Below are 20625 nucleotides of genomic sequence, written 5' to 3'. Positions count from 1 at the left end.
TTTATACTTTTACTTAGTATATTTTAGCAATTACATTTACTTTTGATACTTAAGTTTATTTAAAACCAAATACTTTTAGACTTTTACTCAAGTAGTATTTTACTGGGTGACTTTTACTTGAGTCATTTTTTATTAAGGTATCTTTACTTTTACTCAAGTATGACAATTGGGTACTTTTTCCACCACTGCGTGTACGTAGCCTACTTGAAAGCTGTGTTTTCTTCAACCTCCAGACATCACAAGGTTGGAATGCCTAGGTTGTTATCACTGTTTAAAATGACAAAAATTTGAAGCCCCTCAAGTGCCTGGTGATAGTGTGGCCTATTTTGATGAATACCAGAGAGAATAGTGATCATTTCGACAACTTAATTTCAACACCCATGTCATTACAATGTCCTGCCTCGAGGTTAGAGCGTTGGACCAGTAACCGAATGGTTGCGGGTCCAAATGCCAGAGTTTAAAAGGTGGAAAAAAATATATGTTGCTGTGCCCTTGAGCAAGGCATTTAACTTGTCAATGGTGGCCCTGGCCGTGACCCCCCTGCGGGTGTCTCAGGGGGAGTTGGGATATGCAAGAAAGACATTTATATTAAACGCTTGTAACAGGACAAATATAAACCGGCCAGTGCGGCAGGAATCCGGAACCTTTTTCTGCTGCAATTTTGTTTCTTTCGAATTGTATGGGCTGTAGAATTTGATCCTGGTGGTCATGTGATTTTGATCAGCCTAGTTAGCTAACTGATAAAAGTCAACATTTCATTCAGTAGTAGGTACATTTGTCGACTTTGCACAATAAGAGTTAGACTATAACTTATAATAATGCTGTTGGTGTTATCTGACGAACATAAGGAGCACCTGGGGTTTCTGCCAGAGGTGGACTCTGCGGGTAAATATGACTGTTAGCATGACAGCTAACTAACGTTACCAGCTGTCATTAGATTAACTAAGTCAACGCTAGATTCATTGTGTTTTTTTAAAGTTATTAAACCAGCGAATACAGTGCAACATTCTGAGTTTTGATCCAACATAGATTCATAGGTTGTCATGTCTGTTGTCAAGATGTTATTCTAGCTAACGTTCGCTACTTCTGTCTGCCAGTGCCTTTAACGTTACTGTGCCTGTCCAGAAACAACCTAGCTACCTATACCCCTTGAGTGGATCTGAAATGACTGATGGGTATAGCAAAATGTAAAATTCCACTAGACTATCAGAGAGCAAGGGAGTGCTCATATATATCCCTAGGCGGGATAGGTGCAATGTCCTTACATGTTATGTTTCAAGGCGAATTGGCTGTGGAAACCAAAACAGCCAAATACTCAATCTAAACGTGAATCGATACTCAATTGCAGTAAGGTTATAGAAACAGTTCCCTTTACTTTCATATCACATAAAAACAGCAACTGTGTATTTTTCAGTGACAACACGTTTGTGGCGTCCGTCTTACGTTTACACACTGACACCGGTGTTCGGAGACGCAGATAGCTAATTCGCACCGGTAGTCCACTCGGTCTGTAACATGGTAATATTGCCGTGTGGGAGCCCTAATCTTATAAAAGTTGTGTAGTAATTTAACCTTTTCATTTTTGAAAATAATTTCTCGCTGATATGAAATATACGTTCCTTAGGTTTCAAAAACCGTACCACAAGCGATGCATATTAATATTTAGAGCAAGCGTCGGCCCTGGTCCGAGAAGATACTTTAGTCAATAGGCGCTAACACAATTAGCGTCTATGAATGGGGTACCATAGTCCTTCGACAATACGGAGTAACGTTAGGCTCCTTTAGTCCGTTATTGGGCTAGCCTGGGCAGCCGCTAGTGGGCTTTATGGCCCTACACTTTAATGCCCACTAGCTGCTGCCCAGGCTAGTGGTAGGCTAATGGTTATCTGGACAGGAGTCACAGGATCATTGCCACAAGTTTGAGTGGTAATATTTCTTGTTTTTCCCTTATCAGTGGTTGGTGAATTTGGACGAATAGCGGTTGAGTTCCTTCGAAAGGGAACAAACCCTAAGATCTATGAGGGGGCTGCCAGTAAGTATCAGTTTCCAAGCTTACATAATTCTTCCTACCAAACATTTGATCCATGTAAAGCTGTCATTCCATTTCTTTGTTCAAAATGTTTTACATGGTAGACTTGTAGCTAACTAGTTTCCCCTCCTCACTGTGTCCTTCAGGAAAGCTGAGTGTTGACGCAGAGACCGTACAGCATGGTGTGGAGGGACTCATGTACCTTCTCACGGAGAGCTCCAAACTCATGGTGAGTGGGTACCTAGAGCCTGCCCTAAACCCTTCCTACACCTAACACACTGAGTGATGAGAAGTTAGACAGAGGCAGCTCTTACATTGAGGCAGCTCTCGGAAGAGTTCGGAAAAACAGTATTTTTGAGTTTGGAATGAACTGCCATGTTAAGCCTGTTCTCTGTCTTGTGTATGTGTTGCAGATCTCTGAGGTGGACTTTCAGGACTCAGTGCTGGTGCTGGGCTTCACCGAGGAGCTGAACCAGCTGCTGCTGCAGCTCTACCTGGAAAACAGGAAGGAGATCCGACACATCCTCGGTGAACTCACCCCCTCACTGCCACACTACCACAACCTGGAGTGGAGGCTGGACGTGCAGGTACTGTGTTGTTCGTTTGTTTCCTCTCTGTCAGTCTCTCTGTTGGCCTGTCTGTGTGTGCTTTTTGTGTGTGTGCTGGGTTGCTAAGTCTGCGGTTTCCCTGCCAAATTGGGATACTTTGACAACGATGTCGCGGGTGAAAATGTATTGGTTGTGGGTTTTTGGCCTACTTCTAAGTTGCACCAGTCAATCACAATTGCTGATCAGTTGTTAGAATGCATTAGATTGACGGTAACAGTCAGTCAGATTAGGCTACAGGGTGGGAAAAAATAATGTCTGTTGTTGACAAGCATATTCAGTTCATATCTATATTATTAATATTTAATTCAGTGATTGAAAGTATGACCCCATCCTCAGTAGCCTATTTCAGCAGGCTATTGGGAAACACTTAACTCAAAATCGCCTCACTATTCATGTTCCGGGTAGCCTCTGAGAATAACATTGAGGCTTACACGGTGACTGAGTTCATCAGGAAGTGTATAGGGGATGTTGTTCCCACTGTGACCATTAAAATCTACCCAAACCAGAAACTATGGATAGATGGCAGCATTCACGCAAAACTGAAAACATGAATCACTGCATTTAACCATGGCAAGGTGACTGGGAATATGGTTGAATACAAACAATGTAGTCATGAAACAAGTGGGGACAGCAGACTGGGATAGGGAGAGATTGAATATGTCCGTAAACACACCAGCCAGCTGGTCTGCGCATGCTCTGAGGACGCGGCTAGGGATGCCGTCTGGGTCGGCAGCCTTGCGAGGGTTAACACGTTTTAAATGTATATGGCAGGGTCTACAGACAATCACGGACTACAAAAGGAATACAGCTACTTCGCGGACACTGACATCTTGCTTCCGGACAAGCTAAACACCTTCTTCGTCCGCTTTGAGGATAACACAGTGCCACCGGCGCTGCCCGCTAACTGTGGGCTCTCCTTCTCTGTGGCCGACGTGAGTAAGATATTTAAACATGTTAACCCTCGCAAGGCTGCCGGCCCAGACGGCATCCCTAGCCGCATCCTCAGAGCATGCGCAGACCAGCTGGCTGGTATGGTTATGGACATATTCAATCAACCTTATCCCACTCTGCGATCACCACTTGCTTCAAGATGTCCACCATTGTTCCTGTACCCAAGAAAGCAAAGGTAACTGAACTAAATGACCACCACCCCATAACACTCACTTCTGTCATCATGAAGTACTTTGAGAGACTAGTCAAGGATCATATCACCTCCACCTTACCTGACACCCTAGACCCACTTCAATTTGCTTACCGCCCCAATAGATCCACGACGACGCAATCGCCTGCACACAGCCCTATCCCATCTGGACAAGAGGAATACCTATGTAAGAATGTTGTTCATTGACTATAGCTCAGTCTTCACCATAGTAGCCTCCAAGCTCATCATTAAGCTTGAGGCCCTGTGCAACTGGGTCCTGGACTTCCTGACGGGCCGCCCCCAGGTGGTGAAGGTAGGAAACAACACCTCCACTTCACTGATCCTCAACACTGGGGCACAACAAGGATGCGTGCTCAGCCCCCTCCTGTACTCTCTGTTCACCCATGACTGATGGCCACACGCCCCCCAACTCAATCATTTAGTTTCCAGGTGAGACAACAGTAGTAGGCTTGATTACCAACAATGACGAGACAGCCTACAGGGAGGAGGTGAAGGCCCTGGGAGTGTGGTGCCAGGAAAATAACCTCTCACTCAATGTCAACAAAACAAAAGAGATGATCGTGGACTTTAGGAAACGGCAGAGGGATCACCCCCCATCCATATGGACGGAACCGCAGTGGAGAAGGTGGAAAGTTTTACGTTCCTCGGCGTACACATCACTGACAATCTGAAATGGTCCACCCACACAGACAGTGTGGTGAAGAAATTCGCTTTGGCCCCTAAGACCCTCAAACTTTAACAGATGCACAATTGAGAGCATCCTGTCGGGCTGCATCACCGCCTGGTACGGCAACTGCACCGCCCGCAACCGCAGGGTTCTCCAAAGGGTGGTATGGTCATCCCAACACATCACCGGGGGCACACTGGACACCACTCGATGTCACAGGAAAGCCAAAAAGATCATCAAGGACGTCAACCACCTGAGCCACGGCCTGTTCACACTGCTACCATTCAGAAGGCGAGGTCAGTACAGGTGCATCAAAGCTGGGACCGAGAGACTGAAAAACAGCTTCTATCTCAAGGCCATCAGACTGTTAAATAGCCATCATTAGCCGGCTACCACCCGGTTACTCAACCCTGCACCTTAGAGGCTGCTACCCTATATAGACATATACAGTACCAGTCAAAAGTTTGGACACAGCTACTCATTCAAGGGTTTTTCTTTTCTTTTGACTATTTTCTACATTGTAGAATAATAGTGAAGACATCAAAACTATGAAATAACACATATGGAATCATGTAGTAACCAGAAAAGTGTTAAACGATTCAAAATATATTTTAGATTGTTCAAAGTAGCCACCCTTTGCCTTAATGACAGCTTTGCACACTCTTTGCTCATCCTAATATTTATATTTCTTAATTCCATTCTTTTACTTTTAGGTTTGAGTATTGTTGTGAATTGTTAGATACTACTGCACTGTTGGAGCTAGGAACACGAGCATTTCACTACACCCGCAATAACATCTGCTAAATATGTGTATGCAATCAAATTTTGATTTGATAAATTATTCTGTCAATTTGAACTAAGCAAGCTGCTAAATTGTTTAGCCTACAGTAGCCTAGGCAAGATGTAGGCTATCTGAAATTAGATGTAGTTCTATCAGGGGCTATAGTCTGCCTGCATCTCGCTAAGCAAACCATGGAAAGGGTGAATTACTATCATAAACCTAGATTTTAGTCTGTAGCCTATGCCTATTGAAACGACAAGTCAATCTCGCAGAAAGGCCATTTTATACATTTATTTAATTATATATATTTTGTCTTAACATCTGGCACAATTGCCAGAAAATAGCTTAACATTCGTTTTTTGGAAGTTCGTTCAAGTGTTTCTTGTGCAGAGGTTGAGGTCCTCTGTCCAACTCACTCAATCTCTTGTTGGATTTATCTGTAGTTATGCACATGTGCAACAGGGATTTATTTACAATTATAAACCGGGCTCGAGGCCGTAATGCTGATTGGCTGAAAGCCGTGTTATATAAGACTATATACCATGGGTATGACACCATTTTTACTGTTCTAATTACTTTGGTAACTAGTTTATAATAGCAATATTGCACCTCAGGGGTTTGTGGTATATGGCCAATATACCAAGGCTAAGGGCTGTATTCTTGCGACATATTCAAATTCCTTTATTACGTCACCTCCTAGCTTGCAATAATTTTGATGAAAACCAAATGTTGCTTCTAACGTCATTACAAGTTACGTCGATATTCCTGCTTAATTTGCTTGATAACGTCATGGAAAAAGGGTTTATTGAACAAATGTGGCGATTCCACTTGCTGCAATTTTTTGGGGGAGAGGGGCTAGTTAGACCTGGCAACCGTGTCTGAGTGAGTGGAGTCTTTCTGTGTTTCTCTCTTTGATGGTACATCAATTCAGTTTGTAAAAAAAAGTCCCCCTCCCATCTCTCTCCACTAGCTGGCCAGTCGTGCCCTCCGGCAGCAGGTTAAGCCTACAGTGACTATGAAGCTGCACCTGGAGGAGAGTGGAGGAGATAAGAGCGCTAAGGTACTACAGACTGACCCTGCCACCCTGATGCACCTCATCCAGGAGCTGGAGAAAGCCCTAGCTGAGCTCAAGACCACCCATTGCCGCAGGATCCTACGCAACATCAAATAGGGTCCCCCGACTGAGACAACTATTGTCGGTTATTGAACTGGGACATCATTGATCTGGACACGTGCAACATCAAATAGAGTCCTTTGGACACAGATTCCTGTGCAACATCAAACAGGGTTCTATTCCTTGACCCCGGAACCCTATGTAAGAGCAAATGGGGTCCCCTCTGACATTTAAATTATTTCTCAACTTTGAATTGAGCACTGCCAGCAGAGGGCGCTACAGCTTCCCCTGCATCAGGAATAGCAGGGATAGGAGATGGGCCGCTATCACATAGGATAAAAATTTGTTGCCTGAAGTGCTTATGTCTCCTTGTCTCTTTTTTTACTTTATCTGTTTGGATTAAGACCCGTAACCACAGAGTGTCTCAGAGTAGGAGGGCTGATCTAGGATCAGTTTAGCCTTTTTAGATCATAATGAATCAGATTTATATGGACAGATCCTAGATCAGCTGTCACCTACTCGGAGACGCTTTGTGGACACAGGCCCTGAGAGAGCTGATCAGGATAAGTGAAATAAAAATGTCAGAGGCCACCTGGGGTATGATATCACCTATGCCGTTTTATTCCGATCAGGGAGGGAGATGAGACCACACACGAAGGTGTTGAGATGTAAACACGTAAAGGCACTGCAATTCTAATTCACTTAGCTAATGGCTATCACAATAACCAGATCAGAATTAGGTGGGAGGGTATTTTGGACATTTCTAATGTGGTAGTTTGAGGTTAACTGATGGATATTTTCTAAACTTGTGGAGAAACAGCACTTGGCAAAAGCCCTCAGTCGTAATCATACAGTGCGTTTTGCATTCATCTTCTTTTGATCATTGAATTTGTTCACCTTCAAATGTAAAAGTATTAATTGTATTTTATATATCACGTTTTTGTGCTAACATTTTTTTGGGGGGGGGTAGCCTTGATTCTCTTCACGGACCAATTGACCCTTTGCTAAGCCCTGCCCCAGAATTTTGGGCAACCAATCGCATCGCTCCAATGGATAGCAACTGTCGTCATGTCCGACTCGGACGAGCTCCCGTTTAAATCACAAAATCCAGTGAGGACTATGAAATCCAGTGAGGATATGGCAAAAACAGTTTCTTTAAAAACAACATTTAGCCTAAATGGCTAAATAACTGAACAGTGCAGCAGGAGTACTTGATACTGTGATTCCTGAAATGCAGAACTTGTTGGAGTATTTTTCAAATCTGAAATGATACTTTTGTTACATTTTTTGCTAGCTCAGCTGGGTAGCAAGCTCTGTCTCATTGGTCACAAATGTTGCTGATGCTAGCTAGCTACTTAATATAACTTGTTTTCTCAATGTATGTTAGCTAGCTAAGTTAGCAATGTTATGAATACAACTCCTATCTGGTATCGACATCAGGATATGATTTGAAATCAGGATATGATTTGAAAGCGCTAGTTGGCTCCAAAGGGGGTTATAGTTTTTGACTGCATGCTGACAGTGAATTCAAGAGCCTTTCAGTGGCTAGCTGCACTACAAACACAATTTTATCAGGTTCCCAGGAAGCAATTGTAATGATAGTCCACTACAACATATCCAAGAGTTTCCTGATTTAGCAAAGGTTTATTTTCATTATGTATTAGAAAACACAGTTTGAGATCGTTGTGAGGGGATGTCGCCAGTGGTTGAATTGGGCAGCACTGGAAAATGTTTTCCGACGTTGCAACAGGAACCAAGGAGGGGGGCGGGCGGTAGCGAAGGGTCAATTATGGAGGAAGATGAGACGGTGAGAGAACACCGCGCTGTACAATGTAGACTAGAGGATTCAGAATGTGCTCTTTCTTGTTATACATCAATTGTTAATTTTTTTGTTTTGTTTTACTTCTGCATGTCTGACTAATGTATTCTTCCAAGATTTCTGATGATTTTTTTGAGTGGCTGAATGTTACTTTGAATTTTATAAAGCGAAGAAGTTAAAATGTTTACCTGCGACTGTTTCTTGAGCAACAGAGAACACTTTAGATATTGTCGTCTATTCATTTTTCAAAGACTGATGAAGTCAGGTTTTCGTGAGTTAATTTTTGGGCAAGAATGTATTTTGAACACATGCCTGTTCATTGGTTTATAATAGTAGTACTTCTCAAATAGGGAATGATTACACATAAATACCTCCATCATGAAACTACTAAACAAAACAGCTACTTAGTCCTATTTTCTCCTGTTTTTATTTTGATGTATGTTATCGGTAAACCACCACTCTCAACACTATTAGCAAAACGAAAGCAGAGACTTGACTGAGAACTAATTCAACTCCTAAGGCAGTCTTAAGACACAGTAGGCCGGAGAATATAGTAGCTGGAAATGAACCTTTGCGGGGGTTGCCCGGCCCGGCCCTATTCCTTATTACAGTACCTATCCCTCCTATGAAGGTCATACGGAATGGAATTCTAGCTGGGGGAAGGAACTAGGGGAGAAATAGAACCGGGCCAATATGGTGGCTGGAAAGTTACTGTAACTGTCTTGGCTCCAGACCATACCAGATAGAATTTGCCTCCAGGCACTGATCTCGGATCAGCTTACCCTCCCTTGCAATGTAGGGGAAATATTGAATTTGGCCTATATTACTATAGCCCATAGAAACGCACCAAATAAGACATTCAGACATTTTAAAAAGACAGTAAAAAAAATAAGGAATAAGGTTTTGAAGTGTCTGTCCTATAACTAGGAGATATAAGAAAGCTCAGGAATTATTTATATTTAACCTTTAACTGGGCAAGGCGGTTAAGAACAAATTCTTATTTACAATGACAGCCTAAGAACAGTAGGTTAACTGCCTTGTTCAGGGGCAGAACGACAGATTTTTACCTTGTCAGCTCGGGGATTCGATCTAGCAACCTTTTGGTTACTGGCCCAACACTCTAACCACTAGGATACCAGCTGCCCTGAAATTATACAGTGCCATTCAACAGTTTGGACACACCTACTTCTTCAAGGGTTTTTCTTTTGCTATTTTCTACATTGTAGAATAATAGGGAAGATATCAAAACTATGAAATAACACAAATGGAATCATATAGTAACCAAAATAGTGTTAAACAAATCTAAATATTTTATTCCTCAAAGTATCCACCCTTTGCCTTGACAGCTTTGCACACTCTTGGCATTCTCTCAACCAGCTTCACCTGGAATGCTTTTCCAACAGTCTTGAAGGAGTTCCCACATATGCTGAGCACTTGTCTGCTTTCCTTCACACTGCAGTCCAACTCATCCCAAACCATCTCAATTGAGTTGAGGTTGGGTGATTGTGCAGGCCAGGTCATCTGATGCAGCACTCCATCACCACCTCCTCGGTCAAATAGCCCTTACACAGCCTGGAGGTGTTAGGGTTGTTGTCCTGTTGGAAGGTGAACATTCGCCCCAGTCTGTGATCTTAAGCGCTCTGGAGCAGGTTCTCTCTGCTCCGTTCATCTTTCCTTCGATCCTGACTAGTCTCCCAGTCCGTGCCACTGAAAAACATCCCCACAGCATGATGCAGCTACCACCATGCTTCACCATATGGATGGTACCAGGTTTCCTCTAGACGTGACACTTGGCATTCAGGCAAAAAAGTTTAATCTTGGTTTCATCAGACCAGAGAATCTTGTTTCTCATGGTCTCAGAGTCCTTTAGGTGCCTTTTGTCAAACTCCATGTGGGCTGTCATGTGCCTTTTACTGAGGAGTGACTTCCATCTGGCCACTACCATGAAGGCCTGATTGGTCAGGCCATCGGTTCAGAGTGATCATTGGGTTCTTGGTCACCCCCCGTTTGCTCAGTTTGGCCGAGCGGCCAGCTCTAGGAAGAGTCTTGGTGGTTACAAACTTATTTAATTTAAGAATGGTGGAGGCCACTGTGTTCTTGGGGACCTTCAAAGCTGCAGAAATGTTTTGGTACCCTTCCCCAGATCTGTGCCTCGACACTATCCTGTCTCGGAGCTCTACGGACAATTCCTTTGACCTCATGGCTTGGTTTTTGCTCTGACATCCACTGTCAACTGTGGGACCTTATATAGACAGGTGTGTGCCTTTCCAAATCATGTCCAATCAATTGAATTTACTACAGGTGAACTCTAGTCAAGTTGTAGAAATATCAAGGATGATCAATGGAAACAGGATGCACCTGAGCTCAATTTCGACTCTCATAGCAAAGGGTCTGAATACTTACGCAAAAAATGTATTTTTTAAATTTATTTCCAATAAATTTGATAACTTTTTTTTTTCATTTTTTTTTCACTTTGTCATTATGGGGTATTGTGTTTAGATTTAGGAAAAACATTTATTTAATCCGTTTTAGAATAAGGCTGAAACGTAACAACGTGGAAAAAGTCCAAGAGGTCTGAATACTTTCTGAATGCCGTGTTCCAAACAACTGGGAACTCTGGGAACTACGAGGTTAAATCACGACGTCGGTGATCTTCACGTCGGAAAGTCGGAGCTCTAGAAAGAGGCTCAAGTTTGGATGTCTGTTCAAACCAATTTAGTTTTTCTTTCCAGTCTGAGCAATATTTTTTCCCGTGTTTCCAGTTGTTTTGAACGCACTGAAGTCGGAAGTCGCCGAGCTCCCAGTTGTTCAATAACACAGGTGCTTCCTGTGTGTAATCACGTCAACTTACTGCACTTCCTGGACCCATCTTCACAGTTCAGACCCTAATGCGCTATTTGAGGTTGAATACTAAAATCAAGTTATTGTATCATAAAAGAAAACAGATGTGTATAAGAAAATGTTTAGATCAGTCGAATGTAGTCATTCAGAAAGCCTTTATAAATAACATATTACATACCAGTACAATGTAACAATAATACATGCTTAATACATGCTTGTAATCAACTTATGATCATTGCTAATATAGAAGATTGTGCTAATTACAGGCATAACACAAACAACTTAAACACACCACCAAGACTAACTAAAATTCCTCTTATCAAATATCAGATTTTATTTTACCTTTTATTTAACTAGGCAAGTCAGTTAAGAACAAATTCTTATTTACAATGATGGCCTACCCCGGCCAAACCCGGACGACGCTGGGACAATTGTGCGCCGCCCTATGGGACTCCCAATCACGGCCAGTTGTGATACAGCCTGGATTCGAACCAGGGTGTCTGTAGTGACACCTCTAGCACTGAGATGCAGTGCCTTAGACTGCTGCGCCACTCGGGAGCACCCGAGTAAGTATGCCCTGACTGTATCCCATAGATCTGCCTCTTACCCCCCAGACTATTGAGGGGGCTGCTGTAGAGTTCAGGGGTCAGGATAGATCCAGTGACAGGTGGGTTTCTCAGGGTACGGGTTGGGTGGAGGTGTGTATGGAGGGGCAAGGGGTTCTGTGTCAGATATCTGCTGAACTTCTGGCAAAGTCAACTGTTCTCAGAGACAGATGCACATCGCCAGAGAGCTTACCTCAGCGACAGTCAGAGCCGTGTGTGTGTGTGTGTGTGTGTGTGTGTGTGTGTGTGTGTGTGTGTGTGTGTGTGTGTGTGTGTGTGTGTGTGTGTGTGTGTGTGTGTGTGTGTGTGTGTGTGTGTGTGTGTGTGTGTAAATCAGAATCACAGGCACAGCTAAAAAACGAGAATGAGAACTGTGGGAGTGGATTCATCCTAATCCATTAAAGATACTGTCCAGTGGTTCCAGATTTTTATAAAATATGACCTATAATAACACTTGTAATTACTACTTTTTGGAAGGAACAGTATGTTACAAGCAGCTTTTCTGTGTTGGAATGGTGTGGGCGTATACCGGTCATAAAATAATATTCACACGACTAGACCGTTGCTGATTGTCCAGTACAGTCAATGAGGCAGGATGAAATCAGTCTCTATGAGAAAATAGCACACATTTTTTTAAACTGTCTGAGATACAAGTTTGAGATGGGATTTTTTTAAAGTTTATTTTTATTAAATGTTTTATTTATGCTTTGGAAACAAATACGAGTATAAGACGAGTCAACAACATTATTTGGGTATGAGTTAACAGAGTATGAACTTTAATGAGAAACTGACTCTTACATAATAATTCTAATTCTTTATTGACCTTCAATTCAAATGATGTCTCCACTATGGATGTAGTCGATGTTATGTGGTTGAATATGATCCCTGTTCACTGACTGCCCCTCCATTTGATCGGGGCTTTTCCTGGCATGCCAGACAGCTTGGGGTTTGGGCTTTGGTTGGGCATGCAATGTTACCCAAATGTTACATCAGGATGACTGGTGGGTTGTACCTACTGGGTCAGGCTGTATTTTTATTTTACCTTTATTTAACTAGGCAAGTCAGTTAAGAACAAATTCTTATTTCCAATGACAGCCTAGGAACAGTGGGGCAGAACAACAGATTTTTACCTTGTCAGCTCGGAGATTCGATCTTGCAACCTTTCGGTTACTAGTTCAATGCTCTAACTACTAGGGTACCCGCCACCCTAAGAGTACAAGTATGTATAAGTTCTGTGGCTATAAAAAAATATACATTTGATTTATTTTGTGGGACACATCAACCTTCTGCACCCTATAGTCAACCATACATAGTCTACCTCTCGACCAAAAAGCTTCCAATCCAGAGAAAATCATTGACTTTTTGGTCTCAGAAGATTCTACTGTACTCTAGAAGATTCTACTGTACTCTAGAATATTCTACTGTACTGTTGAGGATTCTACTGTACTCTAGAAGATTCTACTGTACTGTTGAGGATTCTACTGTACTCTAGAAGATTCTACTGTACGCTTGAGGATTCTACTGTACTGTTGAGGATTCTACTGTACTCTAGAAGATTCTACTGAACGCTTGAAGATTCTACTGTACGCTTGAAGATTCTACTGTACCAGAAGATTCTACTGTACTGTTGAGGATTCTACTGTACTCTTGAAGATTCTACTGTACCAGAAGATTCTACTGTACTGTTGAGGATTCTACTGTACTCTTGAAGATTCTACTGTACCAGAAGATTCTACTGTACTCTTGAAGAGTATACTGTACTGTTATAGATTCTACTGTACTCTTGAAGATTCTACTGTACTCTTGAAGATTCTACTGTACTGTTATAGATTCTACTGTACTCTTGTAGATTCTACTGTACTGTTATAGATTCTACTGTACTCTTGAAGAGTATACTGTACTGTTATAGATTCTACTGTACTCTTGAAGATTCTACTGTACTGTTATAGATTCTACTGTACTCTTGAAGAGTATACTGTACTGTTATAGATTCTACTGTACTCTTGAAGATTCTACTGTACTGTTATAGATTCTACTGTACTCTTGAAGATTATACTGTACTCTAGAAGATTCTACTGTACTCTTGAAGATTATACTGTACTGTTATAGATTCTACTGTACTCTTGAAGATTATACTGTACCAGAAGATTCTACTGTACTCTTGAAGATTATACTGTACCAGAAGATTCTACTGTACTGTTGAAGATTATACTGTTGAGGATTCTACTGTACTGTTGAGGATTCTACTGTACTCTAGAGGATTCTACTGTACTCTAGAAGATTATACTGTACTGTTGTAGGTGCACTACTTCTTTGACATGATGGGGTTGGTGGTCTGAGGCCGGAAACGGACCAGTGAACCCAGACCACCCCCCCAGCCGGCCAAGGCCAGCCAGACTGAGGAGTGCATGGCTGCTTGGTAGGTACATTGTTGAGGACAGAGTACGTAATTGTCCATCAAAGGGATTGGTTTACAGGGTGGCACACGCCATCTCTTAGCATTTGACATTACAAAGGACAGCTGCACCCTCTGTAGAGTACAAGGGCTTCTGGTTACTTTTATCGTGGCCCGTGTTACAGTTTCACACAGTGGTTAAAGGCCTGAAGGGCCACCAACTGGGCAGCATATAGGAATCTATTCTAAAAAGTAAACAAACAAAACTGTTATCCATTTATCATAATTATGAACATGGAGCATAATTTAGCCCATTAAACAGAGATTTAACCTGCTGCGTTCCAATACCCTTATGTTGATCTTTTTTTAATCAATTGAGTCAAAGGCATATTTGCCCTGTGTACCACATTAGTGTATATTTTTTATTTTTTTTAAAACACATTGGATAAAATTCACCTAAAATTAAAAAAAAAACATTGGCTAAAATTCAACTAGATAAAACTTTTTGGGGGATAAAAATTCACCTAGATAAATTTAAAAAACACGTGTTGATAACATTCACCATGAGTGCAATGTGTTGACATAGTAATGAAACGTTTGCAAACACAATGTATTTGTCATTTTATAAAATACAGGCCACTCACCACACTATAGACTGGACCACTAAAGAATAGGTGGGATTGAAAATTCACAAAGAGAAAAAGTAGTGTATCTGACTGGCGTGGGAGGGCTTATCATTCATGCTACTATATATGGGGAAATTAATGAGAAACCTACTTCGAAGAGATCACTGCATAGTTTATGTTTACTCGGGCAAAATCACAGAGAAACATTTATTTCAGTCAAAGTATCTGGGACGGGGCACCAAGCGCTCACATTTCAAATGGTTATTCAACAGATGGGTAGGCTAATGTTTTCACACCCACACTGGGGGTGTTGTGTGACAATCAGTTAGGCTACATTCAAAACGATTTCACGGCTGTTCTTTTTCACCAAAAAAGTAATTATCTTCTACAGAACATTCAAAACACATACATCCAGTCGACATCTTCGTCTCTGTGGACAGTTTTAGATTAACTTTACTTAATCTACTTAAATGGTTATATTTCAGTAAATAACTAGTTTAGAGCAGAACACGGGACCGTCTCCAAACGGAAATAAGCAGCTGTGATTTATTGCAAAAACCATCTCGCAACAACTCTATTCCGCAACTTTGTGGCGTTGAGTTTTAACTATTTCAACATTTGCGTCATTGTTACACCCGCCATCAATAGTTTCAGTCAGTTGAGAGATATTTGTTTAGTAATCCTGAAGCTGTGCTACCCCTCTAGCGCCGGAGGTCATGCATAATTCATGAGCGACTGCTGACACAGGCGTCGTAGAAAAGTTGAGTTTACAAACTTTGGGACAGGAGCGGAGTCCGGGCAGGAGCAACAAGAGCTATCGAACTGGCCGGAGCGAAGGGAAAGTAGCTACATTTCAATTTACTTTTCTCAAGTAGGGACACATTTTATTGTTCTCTATCGTACTCTTATAGAATAGTTTTATTGCGAGTTTGACTGCAGAAAGGTGAACTATTTTTGTCCACACAGAGGGTTCATAAAAGTTTGCCTGAGAGTAGCCTAGGCCTACTTCAGAAGGCTCAACTTTAAATCGTTTTTATATTTTCTGTATTGCTCTAACTTTTACACTAAGACAAAATGAGCAACCCACTTCAGCCAATGCCAGGACAACAAGTTATCCATGTCGCGCAGGACTCGGATACGGATCTCGAGGCGCTTTTTAATTCGGTTATGAACCCGAAACCCAGTTCATGGAGGAAAAAAATGTTACCCGACTCTTTTTTCAAGGAGCCAGATTCTGGATCTCACTCCCGACAGTCGAGCACTGATTCGGGCAGTCACCCGCCCAGGCTCACCGTACAACACGTACGGTCACATTCCTCGCCCGCGACTTTACAGATTGGATTGGGAGCCAACCCAACTCCAAGCCCGGTACATCACTCGCACATCCGCCACCAGTCTTTCGATGTTGCCGAAGAGCTGCCGCTGCCCCCTGGATGGGAGATGGCCTACACGTCCAACGGACAGAAGTATTTTCTCAAGTAAGTTTTTTGTTGTTGTTGTTGTTGTTTATTCCACAGAAAACACACACGGTAAAGTCCCCAGTCGTTTAAACAAAAAACAACAACTCCAAAATCCTTAAAGCACCACAGATCTGAAGTTCAGTCATTGTAAAACTCACTTCAGATGACATTGGTACATCTAAATCAGTGTAACTAGAGCGTAAACAGCAAAAGCTTCAGATCACTGTGCTGAACGATTGGCCCCTTTGAAACACCTATGTGGCAAATTTGACAGAATACACTATGTTTGTCTTTGTTTGGCTCTGATCAGCTAAAACCTTATAATGCCATCCCCTTATTCACACAGGTCTAACCTAATACGTAACGGCCTGTAGCTAGCCTCAAGTCATTTCTGTGAGCCGTACCTGTCTGTGCTTGCAGTGGCCCCCTAGTGCTCTGTGTCAAACTTTTCACACAGGTTGAATGCTTTTGTTTTAAATGGATTAATCTCATTCCCATAATTATTCAATGTTTTGTGCTAGGCCATATAATAACATGAAAACCTCTGAATACACTCAATGGAAAGTTTTCCCATTTCAGTAAGGGACGTATCTCCATGGGCAACGTGATAACAGACCACCTCTAGTCTAGTGTGTTATGCAACACAGCAGTGAAGTTGTCTTTGGTTTCGTTCTCTGAGCCCCAGCCGGTTAAACCACAATGGCTGTATCTTCTGTTTCTTATCCTCACCCATGCACAGGGACAAGACACTGAGGTGTCACGCTGACCTTTCACCTCTCACCTCAGCACATGCCCACGGTGTACTAAAGTGTGTGTGTGTGACTGAAAATATCAGTATTTAAATCAATGAAGAGGCTCTGTTCTGTCACCTGTTTTAAACACACACACCTACCTGTGATCACCTTGATAAGAAAGGGATTACCTATCAGTGCTGCTGGCTCGTATCTCCCTATCTCTCCTGATGGAGACACTGTCAGTGCTGCTGGCTCGTATCTCCCTATCTCTCCTGATGGAGACACTGGCAGTGCTGCTGGCTCGTATCTCCCTATCTCTCCTGATGGAGACACCGTCAGTGCTGCTGGCTCGTATCTCCCTATCTCTCCTGATGGAGACACTGTCAGTGCTGCTGGCTCGTATCTCCCTATCTCTCCTGATGGAGACACCGTCAGTGCTGCTGGCTCGTATCTCCCTATCTCTCCTGATGGAGACACCGTCAGTGCTGCTGGCTCGTATCTCCCTATCTCTCCTGATGGAGACACCGTCAGTGCTGCTGGCTCGTATCTCCCTATCTCTCCTGATGGAGACACCGTCAGTGCTGCTGGCTCGTATCTCCCTATCTCTCCTGATGGAGACACCGTCAGTGCTGCTGGCTCGTATCTCCCTATCTCTCCTGATGGAGACACCGTCAGTGCTGCTGGCTCGTATCTCCCTATCTCTCCTGATGGAGACACCGTCAGTGCTGCTGGCTCGTATCTCCCTATCTCTCCTGATGGAGACACCGTCAGTGCTGCTGGCTCGTATCTCCCTATCTCTCCTGATGGAGACACCGTCAGTGCTGCTGGCTCGTATCTCCCTATCTCTCCTGATGGAGACACTGTCAGTGCTGCTGGCTCGTATCTCCCTATCTCTCCTGATGGAGACACTGTCAGTGCTGCTGGCTCGTATCTCCCTATCTCTCCTGATGGAGACACTGTCAGACTCAATGCTAATGAGTGTTGCGACTCTTGACTCTGTGAAGAACGAGACGAACAGGCAGACCCATTCTTCCCTGGCCCTGGGGTCACCATGGCTACCTGACTCAAGGCAGAAGTGTGTGTGTGTGTGTGTGTGTGTGTGTGTGTGTGTGTGTGGTAGGGGTCAGCTCAGCAGGGTGTCCTCCAAAAGGGCAGTAATTATAGAAGGTGTGAGAAAACACACCCTGGTTTACTCTCCATTCAGCCTCAGGGCAGCAGAGGGCCCCTCTGCTAAAACATACACATTCACTTCACACACCCTTTTTCACACACTGAGCCTCTGTTCCCTGATTACTCAACAGTACAGTATCAACAGCCCGATGCCCATTGCCTCCAAAAGTAACCGGTATCCGTTTTAACATCAGTTTAAAGGGATACTTGGGGAGTCCCTTTATCTACTTCACCAGAGTGGGATGAACTAGTACAGGGCAAGGCAACCCTGGTCCTGGAGTGACGCAGACAATCACTGAACTGATTCATTAGCTCAGTTGATCGGGCATGGTGCCTAGTTGGAACAAAATCTTGCAGTACCTGGGACAGGGTTGCCTACCCCTGAACTAGTGGATACCATTTATGTCTGTGTCCAATATGAAGGAAATTAGTTTCGCAAAGCCAATGCTAACTAGCTTTAGCATAATGACGAAGTCTATGGGTATCTACTAGCATGTTAAACACCAACTGACCAGGTAAAACTATGAGTAACAATGCTGTCAGATGGCGTTTTCCCAGGAAACAGGCAGCCATTGGGCTGAAAAGTAAAGCAGAGAGCTCGGGGCTCCTGAGTGGCCGCAGCGGTCTAAGGCACTGCATCTCAGTGCTAGAGGCGTCACTACAGACACCCTGGTTCGATTCCAGGCTGTATCACAACTGGCCGTGATTGGGAGTCCCATAGGGCGGCGCGCAATTGGCCCAGCGTCGTTCGGGTTTGGCCGGTGTAGGCAGTCATTGTAAATAAGAATTTGTTCTTAACTGACTTGCCTAGTTAAATTAAAAAAAGAGAGGCTTGGCCTGTTCTGCCTGGCTGGCTGCATCCTGACTGACCGTCAGGAGGACTACCATACAACAGAGGGAGCACTGATCAGGAGGTCTGGCTGTTCATTAGCTAGATAGCTTCCCAGAGGAGAGATGGGTGGGGGAAAAACACAGCGAGGTGAGGGGGTTGGACAAGTGGGAGGAAGGAGGGTGGAAACAACAGGGAGAAAGAGAAGGGTGTGAAAAGAGAGGGGGGGGGCAGGGAAAGAGAGGGGGGAGGCAGGGAAAGAGAGGGGGGGAGGCAGGGAAAGAGAGGGGGGGAGGCAGGGAAAGAGAGGGGGGGAGGCAGGGAAAGAGAGGGGGGGAGGCAGGGAAAGAGAGGGGGGGAGGGAGGGGAGGGGGAGGCAGGGAGAGGGGGAGGCAGGGAAAGAAGGAGCGGCTGAGGCTGTTTTTTGGGAGCTGTGGAGAGGGGGAGGCGCTGCGGAGAGGGGGGGAGAGGGAGGGAACGCCTGCAGTCTAGCCCCAGGCTCCAGGAGGTGTCTCCTCTCTCTCGGTCCTAGCCGGGGGTGTGAACATGCCTGCTCCTGCAGAGGTTTTCACAGTTGGCTCTGTCACCAGCAACAAAGCTGGGAGCCCCGGCCCCACCGCACCCTGCAATTAACCAGGCAGGAAAACAAAGTCTGCCTGGCTGGCCCGGAGCTGCTGGATCTGCAAGTTTCACTCTGAGGTCTTTGTTATGGAGGCCACTGCCTCTCCATCTTCTCTCCTGTCTGCCTTTTTGAAGCTCTTTGAGGCATGAGCTTTTCTTTTTTTTCTTTTTTTTCCCACCACTTTTTTTTCGGTGTTCTATTCTGGGAATTTTACTTTACATTAGAATGCTCCTAAAAAGGATGGGATACAATGTGTGTAAACGTCAAAAGAATAGGAACAGGACTTCAGCCTTTATGGTTTTAGAGTCCTGCCATTTGGCTCTACAGGAAATCCTGCATGATGACTGTAGCCCCCGGTCATAGGTCACACATCCTTACTGTCTTGTGCTTCTCTCACATCCACCCAGTGTGTGTGTTTCCACAAGTCAATTATTTAATCTATTATCTCCCCCCCCCTCCCCCTCCCCACCCGCCCGCACACTCGTGAAAACAATGCATGTCGCAACAGCTGACACAATTTAATTTAGTGCTTAGTGGAATTGACAGTGAATAGAGCTAAATGAGTGACACAGTCCAGTTTAATCCAGTCAGGATGTGGTAACTGTAAAACTAACGCATTGTGTCACCCGCTTAACTTCTCACCAGGTTTCCACATTTTTCTCTCAATTAAAACGTGTCCAAACCCATCCCAATGCTCCCACCTTCACGACCACTGTAACAGGAGCCCATTACCATCGACCGAGACCCTTCATAGACATCCACTCTACACCTCAACCACAGTGTTCCAGTCCAACTGTTCTAGTCCCAGTGCCTAACCGTGCGTTCCCAAGCTGGACCGAGGAAGAGCTGCCTAGCTGGCTTGATATAGCAGTGCATTGGGTGGGTTTACAGTAGAGTAACTTATTGTAAAGTGAGTGATAATGGTCTGTGTGATAGAATGATCGTGCGAGCGATAGAGGATGTGATGGTGTAAATGATAGTGATAACAGAGAGTGGGAGATCAGCGTGGGTGGCTTTGTCCTCACTGGACTCTGGACTAGAGGAGAGGTGATTGATGCTGAGAGAAGAGCAGAAGTCATTCAGCGTTTAGCTAACCAATCTCTGTTGTGTTGAGTTAGTACAGGGGTTGGGGTTAGGACTGAGACTTGAACAGTCTGTCCTGG

General features: G+C 43.8%; 2 protein-coding genes across 5 annotated transcripts in view; both read left to right on the top strand.

The window, feature by feature from the left end:
* Positions 1 to 358: 358 nt before the first annotated feature.
* commd2 (COMM domain containing 2) lies at positions 359 to 8365 on the top strand. Its single transcript, XM_071346438.1, has 5 exons — positions 359 to 885; positions 1955 to 2032; positions 2176 to 2258; positions 2443 to 2616; positions 6218 to 8365. Exons 1-5 carry the CDS (start codon positions 819 to 821, stop codon positions 6416 to 6418), a joined length of 603 nt encoding a protein of 200 aa, XP_071202539.1. The 5' UTR covers positions 359 to 818; the 3' UTR covers positions 6419 to 8365.
* A 6977-nt stretch (positions 8366 to 15342) lies between these two features.
* The window catches only part of LOC139541729 (WW domain-containing transcription regulator protein 1-like), a 66034-nt gene continuing 60751 nt past the window's right edge, over positions 15343 to 20625 (top strand). For 2 of the 4 annotated variants that reach the window (XM_071346700.1, XM_071346701.1), the window contains exon 1: positions 15423 to 16125. In XM_071346700.1, the coding sequence (XP_071202801.1) occupies positions 15722 to 16125 (404 nt within the window). In that variant the 5' untranslated portion in view covers positions 15423 to 15721. Of the gene's footprint in view, positions 16126 to 20625 lie in introns of all 4 variants that reach the window. The other 2 variants (XM_071346703.1, XM_071346704.1) reach the window with 2 other exon arrangements.

This window comes from Salvelinus alpinus, chromosome 16 (genome assembly GCF_045679555.1).
Source record: "Salvelinus alpinus chromosome 16, SLU_Salpinus.1, whole genome shotgun sequence".
In the NCBI taxonomy this organism is placed as follows: domain Eukaryota; kingdom Metazoa; phylum Chordata; class Actinopteri; order Salmoniformes; family Salmonidae; genus Salvelinus; species Salvelinus alpinus.
The sequence above is the reverse complement of the archived record's forward strand: the minus strand, read 5'-3'. Positions and strand labels throughout refer to the sequence as shown.

Coding starts and splice junctions, on each gene's coding strand:
- commd2 (XM_071346438.1), top strand. CDS start 819: ATGCTGTTGGTGTTATCTGACGAACATAAGGAGCACCTGGGGTTTCTG. Junction 886..1,954: donor GCCAGAGGTGGACTCTGCGG/GTAAATATGACT, acceptor TTCCCTTATCAG/TGGTTGGTGAATTTGGACGA. Junction 2,617..6,217: donor AGTGGAGGCTGGACGTGCAG/GTACTGTGTTGT, acceptor TCTCTCCACTAG/CTGGCCAGTCGTGCCCTCCG.